At 60.9% G+C, this 14,253-nt stretch overlaps 2 protein-coding genes across 7 annotated transcripts in view; one reads left to right on the top strand and one right to left on the bottom strand.

Moving 5' to 3' along the window:
- On the top strand, positions 1-4,898 carry FUZ (fuzzy planar cell polarity protein). 5 transcript variants are annotated; one of them, XM_086690458.1, is made up of 11 exons: positions 255-571; positions 836-957; positions 1,207-1,291; positions 1,406-1,474; positions 1,673-1,777; positions 2,564-2,761; positions 2,890-2,985; positions 3,293-3,399; positions 3,477-3,541; positions 3,621-3,695; positions 4,629-4,898. In XM_086690458.1, exons 1-11 carry the CDS (start codon positions 461-463, stop codon positions 4,853-4,855), a joined length of 1,260 nt encoding a protein of 419 aa, XP_086546584.1. In that variant the 5' UTR covers positions 255-460; the 3' UTR covers positions 4,856-4,898. The 5 variants fall into 5 exon arrangements, 2 of the variants coding, with proteins under 2 accessions (XP_086546584.1, XP_086546585.1); XR_015245011.1 differs by lacking the exon at positions 255-571 and adding an exon at positions 1-216 and having other exon boundaries at positions 2,890-3,399; positions 4,629-4,765; XR_015245010.1 differs by having other exon boundaries at positions 252-571; positions 2,890-3,399; positions 4,629-4,765.
- The window catches only part of AP2A1 (adaptor related protein complex 2 subunit alpha 1), a 30,608-nt gene continuing 21,245 nt past the window's right edge, over positions 4,891-14,253 (bottom strand). The window contains exons 8-24 of one of the 2 annotated variants that reach the window (XM_086690456.1): positions 11,466-11,616; positions 10,979-11,147; positions 10,735-10,872; positions 10,375-10,557; positions 9,794-9,891; positions 9,357-9,588; positions 9,082-9,249; positions 8,839-9,002; positions 8,460-8,525; positions 8,057-8,113; positions 7,864-7,946; positions 7,643-7,731; positions 6,379-6,503; positions 6,163-6,279; positions 5,976-6,045; positions 5,643-5,777; positions 4,891-5,330 (exon numbers count right to left, since the gene is read on the bottom strand). In XM_086690456.1, the coding sequence (XP_086546582.1) occupies positions 5,253-5,330; positions 5,643-5,777; positions 5,976-6,045; positions 6,163-6,279; positions 6,379-6,503; positions 7,643-7,731; positions 7,864-7,946; positions 8,057-8,113; positions 8,460-8,525; positions 8,839-9,002; positions 9,082-9,249; positions 9,357-9,588; positions 9,794-9,891; positions 10,375-10,557; positions 10,735-10,872; positions 10,979-11,147; positions 11,466-11,616 (2,123 nt within the window). In that variant the 3' untranslated portion in view covers positions 4,891-5,252. The remainder of the gene's footprint in view (positions 5,331-5,642; positions 5,778-5,975; positions 6,046-6,162; positions 6,280-6,378; positions 6,504-7,642; positions 7,732-7,863; positions 7,947-8,056; positions 8,114-8,459; positions 8,526-8,838; positions 9,003-9,081; positions 9,250-9,356; positions 9,589-9,793; positions 9,892-10,374; positions 10,558-10,734; positions 10,873-10,978; positions 11,148-11,465; positions 11,617-14,253) is intronic. The other variant, XM_086690457.1, reaches the window with a different exon arrangement.

Raw genomic sequence — 14,253 nt, 5'->3', positions numbered from 1 at the left:
GCATCGTCACCATCTTTGAGTCGGGCACAGCTGTTTATCACTTTAGAATGTAAAACGTCCTAGCCTACCTGACGCTTGCTAGACAACGCCTGGGCGCCGTCACTACCTTCAAGCCGGGCTCTTCATTCTCTTCTCTAAATAAATGGAGTCAGCCGAACTATTTCAGGGAGAAACTACGAAGCATTGCAAGCCCCGGAGGCGCCATCTTTGTTAGGGGTATGTGACTTCCGGCTGGGGCGGAAGAGAACCTAACGGGGCTTGGGGGAGGTGCTGGAATAGAGACTGAGGGTGGGTTTGAGTTGGACGGAGAAGGAGGGAATTTACTTCTCTGCCAATCAGCTCCCCATCTCGCCCTCTGGCGGCTTCGGATGGCCGACCGGCCTGCCGACTTGGCGTGACTATGGGCCTGTTCCAAGGTGGTCACTGACTGCCCCCACGAGGGGACCGGAGGGGGTTCCAAATGGGCGAGGAGGGGACGGAGGGCACCGTGCATCTGCTCTGCCTCGCGGCCTCCAGCGGAGTCCCCTTGTTCTGCAGAAGCAGCCGCGGCGGCGCCCCCGCCCGCCAGCAGGTGGGGCCCTGGACGCCTGGATCTCCAAAATAGAAGGGGGCTGGGCACGTCCTCTGGGTCTGCAAGGGAGTAGGGTCTGGAGAAGTTTCAGAGCTGAGTTTAGTTAGAGGGCCACGAGTGTAATGAATGGACCAATAATCCTGGTTCCCAGAAGAGGAGGGGCCAGGGGATCCAGAAAGAGGAGGGGGCGGGGGCCCCGGACACTTGGGTCCCAAGGTGGAGGGGTTTGGGGGCTCCCGTCTAATGTCCCCAACGTTTCCCCAGCTCCCGTTCTCGGTCATCGGCTCTCTCAATGGCGTACACATGTTTGGGCAGAATCTCGAGGTGCAGCTGAGCTCTGCAAGGACCGAGGACACGACCGTGGTGTGGAAAAACTTCCATGACAGGTCTCCACGTGGTAGCTTGGGGGCGGGCACAGGGCCCGGATGATAGCCCCTGTCGAAGATGGCCTCCACGGCCCGCTGTTTACTTGGCTGCGGAATCTTTGCCAAGCCAGTTACCCTCTCTGATCCCTGGGTTTCTCTGTACAAGAAGCGGGTTGTGCTGGCTGGCAGAAGATGCAGCCGGCAGATCAAGTCACTGCCCTGTTTCTGAGGCCTGGACTCATTCTCGCTTCTTGGCCCCCTTTCTCACAGCATCACCCTCATTGTTCTGTCATCTGAGGAGGGCACCTCGGAGCTGAGGCTGGAGAGGCTACTCCAGATGGTGTTTGGGGCCATGGTGAGACTCCCTAGCCCTCTTCCCCAAACCCAGGAACCTGAGTTCTCAGTATCCTCCTCCCTCACACCAGGAGTCCAGATCCCCAGCCCCTCCTCTCTTATTTGCTTCTTCTAGGTTCTTCTTGTGGGGCTTGAAGAACTGACCAATATCCGCAACGTGGAGAGGCTGAAGAAGGAGTTGAGGGTGAGGCTTCAGGACGTGAGGATGGAAGTTAGCTTGCCCCGTCGCTGATATTTGGGAACTACAGTTCCCAGCAGCCTCTGCGGCGGCCTGGTCATCTGACCCCAGAGCTAGGCTCCGCGGGGCTAGTTTTCTGAAGGGGAGGCGGCAGATCTGGGGGCCATCCGGGTCCTTAAGCCCCTTCCTTCTCCCCTCTGCTAGGCCAGTTACCGCCTCGTTGACAGTTTCCTGGGGGACTCTGAGCGCATCGGGGACCTGACCCAGTGTGTGGACTGTGTGGTTCCTCCAGAGGTGTCTCTCCTGCAGGTACTGAGGATGCCTGGGAATCCTTGAACCCTTAGTCCTGATCCTCTTACCCCCGGGCCTTTGCCTCAACCTCTTCCCATCCTCTGGGCCAACCCCAACCCCCCACTTGGCTCCAGAAGGGTCTTTCTACACCCAGGGCTGACCCCGCCCCTCCCCAACTCACAGCCCTCCGGTGGCTCTCATCGCCCCCAGGACCAGCTTCCATGCCCTCAGCCTGGTGTTTGAGGACCTGTGGGATCTGAAACCCACCAACGAGCTCACCCCGACCTCTGCTAACTCCACAGTCTGCCTTCGCCCAGCTGCCTCGTGGGTCCCACGAATCCCAACAGCTTCCCAACTTCCTTGCTTTGGCACATGCTGGTCCTTTTGCCAGTGGATCTCTATCTAATCCTTCCTTAACTACGGCTCTTGTTGAGTCACCTGGCATGGCCGCCTCCCAGCAGAGGGACTCTGGGCAGGCGACCTGACCTCTCTGAGCTGGGGCAGGCTGTCGATTGCGCCTACTTGGCACGTAGTAGGTTTCAATAAGCCGCCACTGGGCTGTTGTAGCCGGTAGCTTCAGTAGCACGTTGTCAGGCCAGGGAGCAGGCACGTTACCTGTTTAATCTCACTTTACAATGTGACTTGGGGATGGTACCTGCATGTGAAGGGGAAGGAACCCAGGCCCCGGGAGGGTGAGGCAGGCGAGCATGCCAGTTTCTTCACACCCCTGGCCCACCTGGGAAAATCGTCGCTGCCCCTGCTTGTGTCCCCTGACTCCTGACTCGGCCTGCCTGCCTTATCCAGGAAGCCCTCTCCGGGTTCGCTGAGGCAGCAGGCACGGCCTTTGGCAGCCTGGTCGTGTCGGGCCGGGTGGTCGCAGCAACAGAGAGCTGGTGGCGGCTGGGGACGCCGGAGGCCGTGCTGCTCCCCTGGCTGGTGGGGTCCTTGCCGCCTCAGGCCGCTCGCGACTACCCGGTGTACCTGCCACACGGGAGTCCCACGGTGAGTTGCGGGGGCTCTGCGCCTGCGGTGGGCGAGCTAGAAGGGACGAAGGGGCCGAGACGTGAGGGGGCGGGGCTTCGGTGGGGAGGGGCGGGGCTCCGGCCGGCCCATCCCGCGCCCTGCTTCAGGTCCCGCACCGGCTTCTGACCCTGACGCTGCTGCCGGGCTTGGAGCTGTGTCTGCTCTGCGGGCCGCGCCCTCCCCTCAGCCAGCTGGATCCACAGGTGAATCCGGGCGTGTCCCCGCTTTTCCCCCGTTACACCCTCTGCCGCGGGCCCCTGTGCCCCCTCACCACCGCGCCCGCCCGGCTCTCCGCACTGGACCCGCTCTCCGTCAGCCCTGCCCCTCCTGTAGGCCCCGCCTCCTGTGGCCTGCGTTGCAATCGCCTTCACGCCAGCCCCGTCCCTCTTTCGCTCTCATCCCCTCCTTGGTCCCCTCTGTCCTCCGCCCTCGTGGGCCCCTCCTCTCTTCCCTGCCCACGCCCCCTCCCCTATTACCCGCCCCTGATCTCGCCCACCGGCCCTGCCTCAGCTTCTGGACCGCTGGTGGCAGCCAGTGCTAGACCCGCTGCGGACCTGCGTGCCGCTGGGACCCCGAGCGCTGCCCGCTGGCTTCCCCCTGCACGTGGACGTCCTCGGGTAGGGTTTGGTCGGGCGCGTGGGTTGGGGGGCCCTCATCCCCTCTTCCCCGGCCCGTGACACCCCCTTTCTCGCAGGCTGCTGCTCCTCCACCTGGAATTGAAACGTTGCCTCTTCACCGTGGAGCCCTCTGGGGATCAAGGTGACTGGCGAGGGCGGGGCTAGGAGGGGCGTGGGCCGTGGAGGAACTCTCGGTCACCTGGTCTCTCTTCTCCCTCCAGAGCCTTCTCCTGAGCAGCGCAGGCGCCTCCTCCGCTCCTTCTACTCGTTGGTCACCGCCACGCACTTCCCACCAGGTCAGCGGCCGAAAGTGCCTCCTTCGCACACTGCGGGACAGCGAGTCTCAGGTCACAGCGGGGAGGACGGGGCATCCACACTGATGGGGAGGGGCAGGGAGGTCCCAGCCTCCAGACTGCAGAATCTACTGGGCAATCCTGGTAGTTAACACCGACACTGAATCTCTTGCCAAGGGCTTATGTACGTAATGATTCACTTCATCCTCATAGGTGAGGGATATCGCCTGTTACATCCTCATTCCCATAGTACAGATGAGGAAACAGGCTCAGCTGATAAGCAGCAGAGAGCCAGCGTTCACACAGAGGCAGCCTGGTTCCCATACCCACACGCACCACTGAACCGCTCAAAGTACAGGCTTTGTCTGCAGTTTTTGCGCCCCCCCCCCCCCCACCGGGGGTGGGGGGCATCCGGCGGAGCCTGGATTAGGAAGGGAAAGTTGTCTTGCAACCCACGAGGCCCTACAGAGACAAAGGAAGGGACCTAGGATGATTCTACAACCCCAGTGAAGATCCCGATGAATGCAGCAAGATGGTAAAGGGCACTACTTGGGAGGGACAGAGGTCTGTCCCTTACCCCCCCCCCCCCCACTTCCCGGTGTCAAGTGGGGCGGGGTCCTCGGTAGGGTTAGAAGGGAGCCCCATGCCTGGTACCGGGTAGGGGTGACCTGTGTGTCTGTGGTCTGTATTGCTAAGCGGCTTGTCCGGAGCTGCACACAGTATCCCCAGGGAAGAGGGGGCGTCGGCTGGCTGGGAAGAAGGGGGGGCGGTGAACTCCATGGCCTTCTTCAGTCAACGGACAGCCAGCTGGAGCCATGAGGCCCCCACCCATCAGAAGTCGAATTTAGGCCCGGGATGTGGCGTCGCTCCTGCGGGTTGGCGTTCTAGTTGCCCAGGCCCCACTGGTCACCCTGGCCCTTCCTGTCCTTCCTCCAGAGCCGGGGACACCAGAGGACAAGGTGGAGGATGCAGCCCAGAGGGCCCAGGTGCCGAGAGCCTGCTACCTGGTGTCTGGGCCCGAGGAGCCAGGCACAGGATGGCGGCTGGTGGCCCTGCAGTTGGGGCCACGGCGGTTGCTGCTGCTGGTGTCCGCCCAGAGCCCCACCCATGGGCTGCGGAGCTTGGCCACCCACACTCTCCACGCCCTCACCCCGCTCCTCTGAGCCCTCGGCCTGAGCCATGAACACAGACACGGCTGTTAGCGTCTCTCTGTTTATTCGCTCACAATAATACACAGCCCCTGGACGGGGAGGGGGCGGGAGGGGCTACGATGGGGTGGGGTGGGAGGGGAGGAGGCGCCCGCTTCCCTGGCCCCTCTCCCCTCTGTGCTTAGGGGGGAAAGGGAGGGAGGGGGCTCCCCCTTACCCCCCAGAATGTAAACAGCAGCAGATGAACAAAAATAAAAATACAAAAGGCCGGAGGAAGGTCCCAGGCATCCCCCCACCCCTGGGGTCTTCCCTGTCACCAATGGAGGTCCCCTCCCTGCCCCATCCACCAAAGCTGCCTCAGTCCTAGGGGCTGCCCGGCGCCGGCCACATCCCCGGGGGCAGAGTCCAGGGCTCAGAACTGCTGGGCCAGCAGCTCACACAGGTGACGGGAGACGGGCTCCTTGCTCGTGCGCAGGGTCAGCCGGTACATCTGGGTGGGGGACATGATGGCGTGGACTCAGGGAGGAGGCAGAGGGGTCGGAGAGCCCGGGAGAGGAGGATATAAGGGAGACAAGAGAAAAGGGGCAAAGGGATCAGAAAGGTGACCGAAGGGACGAGAGGCAGGAATGGGAGCGACACAGGAGGTAGAGGGTGAAAGGTCAAAAGCCAGAACCAGAAGGGGGGAGATGCGGAGAGGTGAAAATCAGGAGGGAAGGGGAGAGGAAGACGGCGCATAGAGAACACAGGGACACAGAGAACGTACAACCAGGCAGGGGGTGACGCCTCCCAGACCACCACTCACCTGAGCCTGGGCATTGGGCTCCAGCCGGAGCAGACAGCCCACCTGCAGGGCTTTCGTTTGGATGATTCCAGCCCCCACGAAGTTCTCGGGGTTCGGGTCCACATTGTCCAGGAGAGCAGAGCCAAACCCCAAGAGCTGGGGTGAGACAAGGGGAGCCATCAGAGGGTGCCGATCCGGCAGCAACCAGGCCGTAGTGAGCCAGTTCCCCAAAACCCTTGCCAGTGGGAACCGGCCCCGCTTTACAGAGGGGGAAACAGAGGCACAGAAAAATGGGCACGGTTCCCCAGATCCGAATTAGGGGCCCCTCTCCTGTCTTGCTCAGTTGTCACTCACTTTTGCCTTAGTGACTTCTGCATCCATGGGGTGGTTGGCTTTGAAGATTTTCTGAGCCTCCTGTTGGGGGCTGGGGATGGGTGGGGGGAAGGAAGTTCAAGTCAGGTCAGTTCAAAGTCAAGTCAGGTCAAGTCAAGGCCCCACCCCCTCCCCAGATGTGGCTGTGGCTCCGCCCCCCGCTGCTCACAGGCTCAGCTGCTTCCAGCGCTGGAAGAAGTCCTGGGCCGCCATCTCTGTGGGCTGGAAGAACTTGTTGATGGTCACGGGGAGCTTCAGGGTGAGGGACTGGGGGGCGCCCCCGTACCTAGAGGGAGGGGTCGCAAGGAGGGCTCCGTCAGGCCCCGCCCCCATCCAGGAGACGGTGCCCGCTTGCTCGGCAGTGCCCTGCCAGACTCAGACTCACCGGAAGCGCACGGATAGGAGCGGGGGCGTCAGGAAGTCCCGCAGACACTCGATGTTGAGCACCTGCTGCACCTGCGCCCCGCCGTCCACCTGCGCGGCCACGCGCTTGGTCTGCACCGCCAGCTGTGCCCGCCTGTAGTCAAGGAAGCCGGAAAGAGGCGGCGGCCCCGGCGGTCGTGGCCATGAACCCCTGATGGTTCTGAACTTTCCCCGCGGCCCCAGCCTGCAGGCCTCTGAGGAGCTGGTCCCGCCATCCAGGACTCATACCACAAGGCCCAAAGTCCCTCCTAAGTGAGACCTTCGACCACCGCCTGGGTGCCTACTCTGGCTTTCTACCATGGGCTCAGCGACCTCCATTATGGCATGTCGCACCCTACCGGGGTGGAAGCCCTTCCGGGGCTGTGATGGCTGACCTGAGTTTGAATCCTGGATCTTACCACCTCAGTGACTATGGGCAAGCAACTTTACCTCCTAAGCCTCATCTGCAAAATGGGCAGTTTCCTCAGCATTCAATGAAATAATCCAGGACAAGCACTTATCAGTGTGTCTGGCACATGGTAGGTGCACAAAAAACCGGCAGCGTTACCACGTCTCCCTTCAAGTTGGCAAGGATGGGGTCTTACGCGTCTCTCGCCCTTCCCCTCCCCCCATGCCCAGCACAGAGCTGAGCCTACGGGAGTTCTCTGGAAACATCGATGCATGAGGCAACGGACTGAAAAGGTCCTCATAGCTTTGGGGTCTAACCCCTGTAGTTTCATGGGCGTGAAAACCACTATCAGAGAAAGGAGAGGGGACTGACCCTTTCCTTTATGCCAGCCACCCTTCCAGAGTTTTCCAACAACACCGATCTTCAAAACAACACTATGAGAAGGGGACAGGAAGGCTCACAGAGGCAAAGTGACGGGCTCAGGTGACACAAGAGGGCTCTGGTCAGCATCGAGACCCCCAGGCCTGGCCCTTGGGCACAGGAGGTACTGGAATCATGGGTGTGGAGCTCCTTGGAGGACATGGTCAAAGAGGCCTGACAGAGACAAGCTGAGGCATACCTATCCCATCGCTTCCCTGTCTGCAGGCTGTCCTGGGGAGAAGAGGCCCGCCCCGGTATCACAGACACTAAGCCTCAAAGTAACCAGGTGCTTAGGCTTTCAAGTAAGACGACCGAACAGGGCTCTGGACCTGGGTCCATCTGCTTCCCAGTGGCCAGGAAGGCAGGCCTGGAGGGGCCAGGCTCAGGGGAGGGGGCTGGGCCAGGCCGGAAGGATATGAGTCTGGAGGTCGCCGGGGTGGACGACAGTGGGCGAGAAGTTCTGGAACTGCACAGATGTCTTGTTGCCATAGAACAGATACATGCGGCCTGCGCAGGGTGGGGAGGGGCAGGGTTCCATCTGAGGTCCTTCAGCCTCCTCTCCAGGTACCACCCAAGCCCAGGGGTCACCAAAACCCCATCCCCACAGCCCAACCACCCCGCCCCCAGCACCAGACACACCCAGGTTCTGCCGGAACTCGGACTTGACTCCAATCTGCAGCAGCTGGTTCTCAAACAGGACCCCATTGTTCTTGCACACGAACCTGGGTGGGGTGGCGGGCAGCTCAGGAGGCCAGGAGTGACTGTCGACGAGGCCCTTCCCCGTGCTCCCCACCTGTCCCCACTCCCCTCCCTGAGCCCTCCCCTGACTCACTTATTCAGCAGCTCATCCGCTTCTGGGATGGGCGGGCCAATGTCCTCAGGACCTGGGCTGCAAGGTGGAGAAAGCAGTGAGATGGGAAGAGGCTGGGGGGCTAGAGGAGAAGACCCAGAGCTAAAGGTGAGAGACAGGAGCCCCCAAAAGGACAGAACCCCAGAGTCCACATAACGAGATTCCCCCCAAAGGACCCCAGAATCAGACTGGTGATTGTCTCTCATGGGAACAGAACACTGGTGTGTGCCCCCACCCCTGCCCCCGTATCAGAGGACCCCGGCTTTCACTCCCCTCCAAATCCGGGCCTCTGCAGCTCATCAGGAACCCCTTGATAAGGGCTCGAAGTCCCCTATCCCTCCCAGGGGCCGCAAGTCTGCCCCCCAACCCTGAGGCCTCCCCTTACTCAGCAGCTGGAGCTGGGTCAGCCAGCAAAGCCATGGGGCTCTCAGGGGCAGGCGGCTCCAGCTCGCTGGGCCATCCAATCCCAGAGCAGACAAGAGAAGACAGGCGTGGCAGGCAGCCAATCCCAGAGAGGCAGCAGAGGGCCGGAGACAGAAAGAGGGAGGAGGGAAAGAGAGAAGGAAAAGCAGGCTGAGACATGGCTACGGGGAAGGACGACACAGTGTGGCCAGGGTCAGCCAAGAGTACAGAGTGGCCAGAGGGAGAGAGGAGGCCCGGGGAAGTGGCAGCCAGGGCGACAGAGGCACAGGGACAGGGAGGGAGGAGGGGGCTGTGAGGGGGCAGAAGGAAAAGGGGCGGCCCGGGGCCCAGGCAGGTAGTACCTGAGGAAGGCCTCCTCGGGCGTGGGCCCCAGGCCGGGCTGGGCAGCCGGGCCGTCGGAGAAGACGTCCACCAGGAGGTTCCCTGCACCCGAGGTCGCTGGGGGTGCGGCTGGGGGAGGGGCTGCCCGCAGCCCCAGGAGGTCGGCGGAGGGCGAGGGCGTTGACTGCAGGGAAGGTGCAGGTGGCGGTGAGAACGGGCAGTGCCCGGCGGGCCCCCCACCCTGCGCTGGCCGAGGGACTCACCACAGTGCTAGGGGTGGGCTCCACGCCCCCGTTGACGTCATTGCTGCTGGGGTCCCTCCTGCCATCATCCAGGGCGCTGCCGGCCCCGGGGCCCTTCTTGCGTTTCAGCTTGGCCAGGATGGACGACTCGCGCTCGGGGAAGGGCGGCATCTCCTCCAGCACCGTGGCCTGTGGGGTGGGAGGGCGAGGGCGGGTCAGGGACGGCTCGGTGGCGGAGGAGAGGGCGGCCAAGGCTCAGGGGTGCGGGAGGGGCGCGCGGGGGCCGGCGCTCTGACCAGGACGTCCGTGCTGGCCACCGAGCTGAGCGTGAGGTACTCGACGGCGCGCTGCTGCAGCTCCACGTCAGCGTTGCGCAGCTGGGAGCCCGCCCGCAGCACGCCCTGGATGGTGGCCTTGGTTTCCGGGAAGAGGTTGATGAACTTGATGTAGGTGGACAGCAGCAGGGCCCGCGTGGCCACGCTGCACAGGTGGAACTTGGAGTGCAGCAGAGAGAACTGCACCGGGGGGCTGCGGGGAGCGGGGCGCGTCAGCAGGTGCGCCCCTCCCCGCCCGGGGCCCTGCTGCCCCCCTCAGAGGCCACCCCGGCGGCGGCCATCACGAGACACCCTGTCCCAGAGGCTCCTGGGAGCCCCGTCGCCACTGACCCTGAGACTCTTTGGGTCCCCCGAGCCCCGGACTCCTCGAAGTGCCGGGTGCTCACCCCTCCTCTCACCTGGAGCGGGGGTCCCCAGCAATCAGATTCCCAAACTCCCCGAGGATGTAGCCGCCGACCTTCACCATGTTCTCGTGGCAGGCTGGGGCCTGGAGCGCCTGCAAAGGCAGGGACAGGGCGGGTGACGACAGCAACGAGCAGGCACCCAGACTCAAGGCTGCTTGGGGCGCCGGACTCCTATGAACCTGTGGAACTCTCACCCTGCTATGATGTGTGTGTATGCGTGGGGGTGGGGGTGTAATAGGAAAACTGAGGCACAGACCGGTCATGTGACTGCCCCCCCCCCCCCCCCCCCCCCGTGGTATCTCCGACGGCACGCGTCCCGCCTTTCTCGGGGCCGAGGGAGTGGGAACCTGCCAGGACCCGGAGATCAGTGACCACACACACGCTGGGTGGCCCGCACACGACACCCCGCCGACCCCCACACTGGCCTCCGGGGCCTGCCGGTGGCCCAGGGAGGCCACGGCACTGCTCTGAGGAGGATGAAGCAGGATGGTGGCCCGGGATGGCTGGTCCCTCAGCCCCGGCTGTCCTGCCTCTGCCTCGGCGTCCCGCGGTGCGGGTGAGGGGGGGGTGCCGACCTCAAAGACGGTCTTGGCCGCGTAGCCCTGGACGTCATCGCGGTTGGTGACGATCTGCAGCACGCGGTACCACACCTCCTCACTCACGTAGTCGCCCGCGATGCGGATGAGGTTGAGGATGGTGTCCACGTACCAGCTGTAGTCTACTGCGTACTTCTCCGCCAGGATGGCCACCTTCAGGACCTGCCGTCCAGGGAGGGAGGCCGCGTGAGGGTGTGCGCGCGCGCGTGTCCCCGCGGGGCAAAGTGTGGAATGACCGCACCCGGGCTCACCGCTGTCCCGGGCTGGAGACCCCAGGAGTCCCGAACCTCAGCCCCCTCCTCCGTGGGACCCGGGTGCCCAGCTCCTCCCCGAACTTACGATCTCTTCGCGGATGGCGTAGTCGGCCGTCTCCAGGTACCGAAGCATCTCCGACACGATCTGCTTGGCGTTGCTCCGGTCGCACATGGCGTAGAGGAGGTCGGCCGCCCGTTGTCGCACACTGACATCCCGCTCCGTCTGAGGGAGGAGAGCAGGTGGGGGACGGTCCAGGCTCCGCAACGGCCTCCGAGCCCCGCGCCTCTCCCCGGGAGCAGAGATCCAGGCCAGCTCCGACGTGTCATACCTTGAGGGCATTGATGACCGTGTCGATGTGGGTCTTGACCGCCTCGTGGGAGAACTCGGAGCTGGCCAGCGTGCACATGCTCTCCAGGGCCAGGTAGCGGAGGTTGGTCTCCCGGTGCTGCAGGAACTGGCCCAACTGGTTGCAGGCTCGCACCAGGAGGTTGGGCTCACTGCCAGCGAGAGCGCAACAGAGACGGGGTGAGGTGGGGGCACATGAGAGGCTGGAGGACCTGGGCCCAGCTGACCCATCCCACATCACCCTCAGAACCTGGATCTTAACTCTCGCCCTCCATCCCCGTCACGGCCCCTCTGGTGATGCAGACATCTGGGCGTTGGGCCCACATGAAGAGACTCGGGAATTCTGCTTTCCAGGAGGGGATCCCGCACCAATCTGGATGGCTTCATCGTCCTCTTACATAGAAGTCACGACCCCCAGACCCGTCCTCCTAGGACGCAGGAGTCTAGGGCCCCAGCCCCCAGGCAGGCACCTGTCGTAGTGGATGATGAGGCTAATGGTCTCGAAGAGGATGGCATTCTTGGCGTTGGAGTGCTGGACCTTCTTGGACTTGGGCGGCTCCTGGGCCTTGTTGAGCACGGTCTCCAGACACTCCACCAGCCGTCCCTTGACGGCAGCATCCTCTGGGGAAACGGAGGGCACGTCCCGGGCTGAGCTGTCGGCTCAGCAGCAGCCACCCCACGGCACTCATCTTCCAATGGAAGTGTGGGCCCTGCAGCCGTGGCCTGGGGTCTCTGCTCCCTCAAGCTCATCCTTGGTCTCCAGGTGACCGGGGGGCAGGGGGTGTGTGTGGCAGCAAGGCAGCAGAAGACACGACTCCAGACCCGGGCTCTTGTCCTGCTCTGTGCTGACACCCACCCCGGTGAGCCTCAGTTTCCCCTTCTGCAGCACCGACACCCTTCAGGCTTCTCACAGAACAAAGAAGTCTCCAGAAACCATCCTGGGAGACACCGTGAAACCTGGGTCTCCCCAAGGAGCGGTCTGAGCACCTGAGACAGACAGACGCCGACCGGAAGTCCATACAAACACCCATAACTGCCATTCTGTGGAATGCGAGGCAGCACCACGTGGATAGAACAGCCGGCAAGGGGCGCCCGGGGGGCTCAGTCAGTTATGCGTCTGACTTCGGCTCAGGTCAAGATCTCACGGCTCGTGAGTTCGAGCCCCACATCAGGCTGTCACTGCCCTGTCAGCACAGAGCCTGCTTCTGATCCTGTCCCTCTCTCTCTGCCCCTTCCCAGCTTGTGCTCTCTCTCTCTCAAAAATACACAAACATTGGGGCGCCTGGGTGGCGCAGTCGGTTAAGCGTCCGACTTCAGCCAGGTCACGATCTCGCGGTCCGTGAGTTCGAGCCCCGCGTCAGGCTCTGGGCTGATGGCTCGGAGCCTGGAGCCTGTTTCCGATTCTGTGTCTCCCTCTCTCTCTGACCCTCCCCCGTTCATGCTCTGTCTCTCTCTGTCCCAAAAATAAATAAACGTTGAAAAAAAAAATTAAAAAAAAAAAAATACACAAACATTAACAAAAATTAAATAACCAAACACACAAGACCAGCTGTCAAGCGTTCCAGCGAAAATTGTTGTGCCCAAATGTCTCAGGCGGCTCACGGGGCAGAGGAACAAAAAACAGGACACGAGGCAGCTATGGCCAAATCCAGAATGCGGGACACCCTTTCAAGGCAAAACCCTCCCGGCTTCTTCAAAAACAGGGAGCGAGGGGGTGGGGGGTGGGGGGCTATTTCCAGTCCACAAACAGGGACAAAGACCTGATGAAATTTAAGCCGTGGTCCTAGATTGTACTGTATTTTTTTTTTTTTCTTTAAGGCACACAAACAAAGCTGTGGACGAGGGTGGTTGGCATGGTGCCTGGACAGCCAGTCGACACTGTGAAGAGATTCTGAATCTTCCCAGGTGCGACAGGGGCACCGTGGTTTTGCGCCGTGTTCTCGGTCTTAGGAAATGTGTACAGGTGAACTTGGGGGAGGGGAGCGTTGTGATGTGTGCAACTTACGTCAAGTAACTGAGCAAGCGGGTGTTTGAGAGAACAAAGCCAACGAGGGCGTGAAGAGCAGTGTTAACGGTCTCTGCTGGGTCTGGGGCGGGGCTTAGGCGTGCACTACTCTGTTCTCACAAGTTCTCTTCATGTTTGAAGTTTTTCATAATAAAAAATTGGGGTGAAAGCCAGGGTCACAGAATAAAGGGACAATTCCTTACAGATTTAAGACAGATTTATGAGAAATAATTAAATCTGATACTTGTCTCTTTTTCTTTTTTCTTTTTAAATTTTTAAGTAACCTCTATGCCCAACGTGGGGCTCGAACCCACAACCCTGAGATCAAGAGTCGCATGCTTCACCGACTGAGCCAGCCAGGCCTCCCTCAGGGCTTGTATCTTGATTGGATCCTGGTCTGAACAGACTGTGATTGCTATGTTGGGGAAAATTAGGGAAATCTGTGGTGGCCTCGAGGCCACTGGGGAGCCACTGTTAGCTTTAAGTGTGACCACAGAATTACTGCTGTGAATAAAAATGCCTACAGTTTGTAGCAATGCATAACAAATACTTAAACGTAAAAACATCATGATGTCTGTAACTGACTTAAATATTTAAGAAAAAATTAGCAAAATAAGAGCAAGTGTACAGCAAAATGTCAAGTCCAGGTGACGGGGACGCTCTACTTGTCTGTATCCTGGAAACTTTTTCATAATGCGTCGTTAAAAAAATTTCTTGTAAATAGGGGCGCCTGGGTGGCTCAGTCACTTAAGTGTCCGACTCTTGCTTTCGGCTCAGGTCATGATCTCACGGTTCGTGAGTTCAAGCTCCACATCGGGCTCTGCGCTGCTCTCTCTCTACCCCTCCCCTGACTCACACTGTCTCAGTCTCTCTCTCACAACAAATGAATAAACTTAAAAAAATTTCTTGTAAGTAAACGGGAGACGGCCCCTCAGTCTCTCTGCGCACCATTTGCTCAGAGTCATGGATGAAATGCCTACAATGCAGAGAGGGTGAGAGTAGGTGAGGTGCATGCTCTGGGCACACCCCAAAATGATGAGGCAGGGCTCCTGGGATGGAAGTGAGCCTAGAGATCTGCCTGAGCTCTTCCTTCCAGGATGAGAAAGAGGCCCAGAAAGGGCCCAAGACTTCCCCAGGACCACATGATAAAATTCATCACTGGCTTTCACAGCCTGGGAGGGGCCTCTGGTGTCACTTACATCATATAGCCCATTAGCATGTGCATGTATGCACACAGACGTGCAGACACGCGC

This window comes from Puma concolor, chromosome E2 (assembly GCF_028749965.1).
Source record: "Puma concolor isolate L17-30 chromosome E2, mPumCon1.1.hap2, whole genome shotgun sequence".
Taxonomy (NCBI): domain Eukaryota; kingdom Metazoa; phylum Chordata; class Mammalia; order Carnivora; family Felidae; genus Puma; species Puma concolor.
The sequence above is the reverse complement of the archived record's forward strand: the minus strand, read 5'-3'. Positions and strand labels throughout refer to the sequence as shown.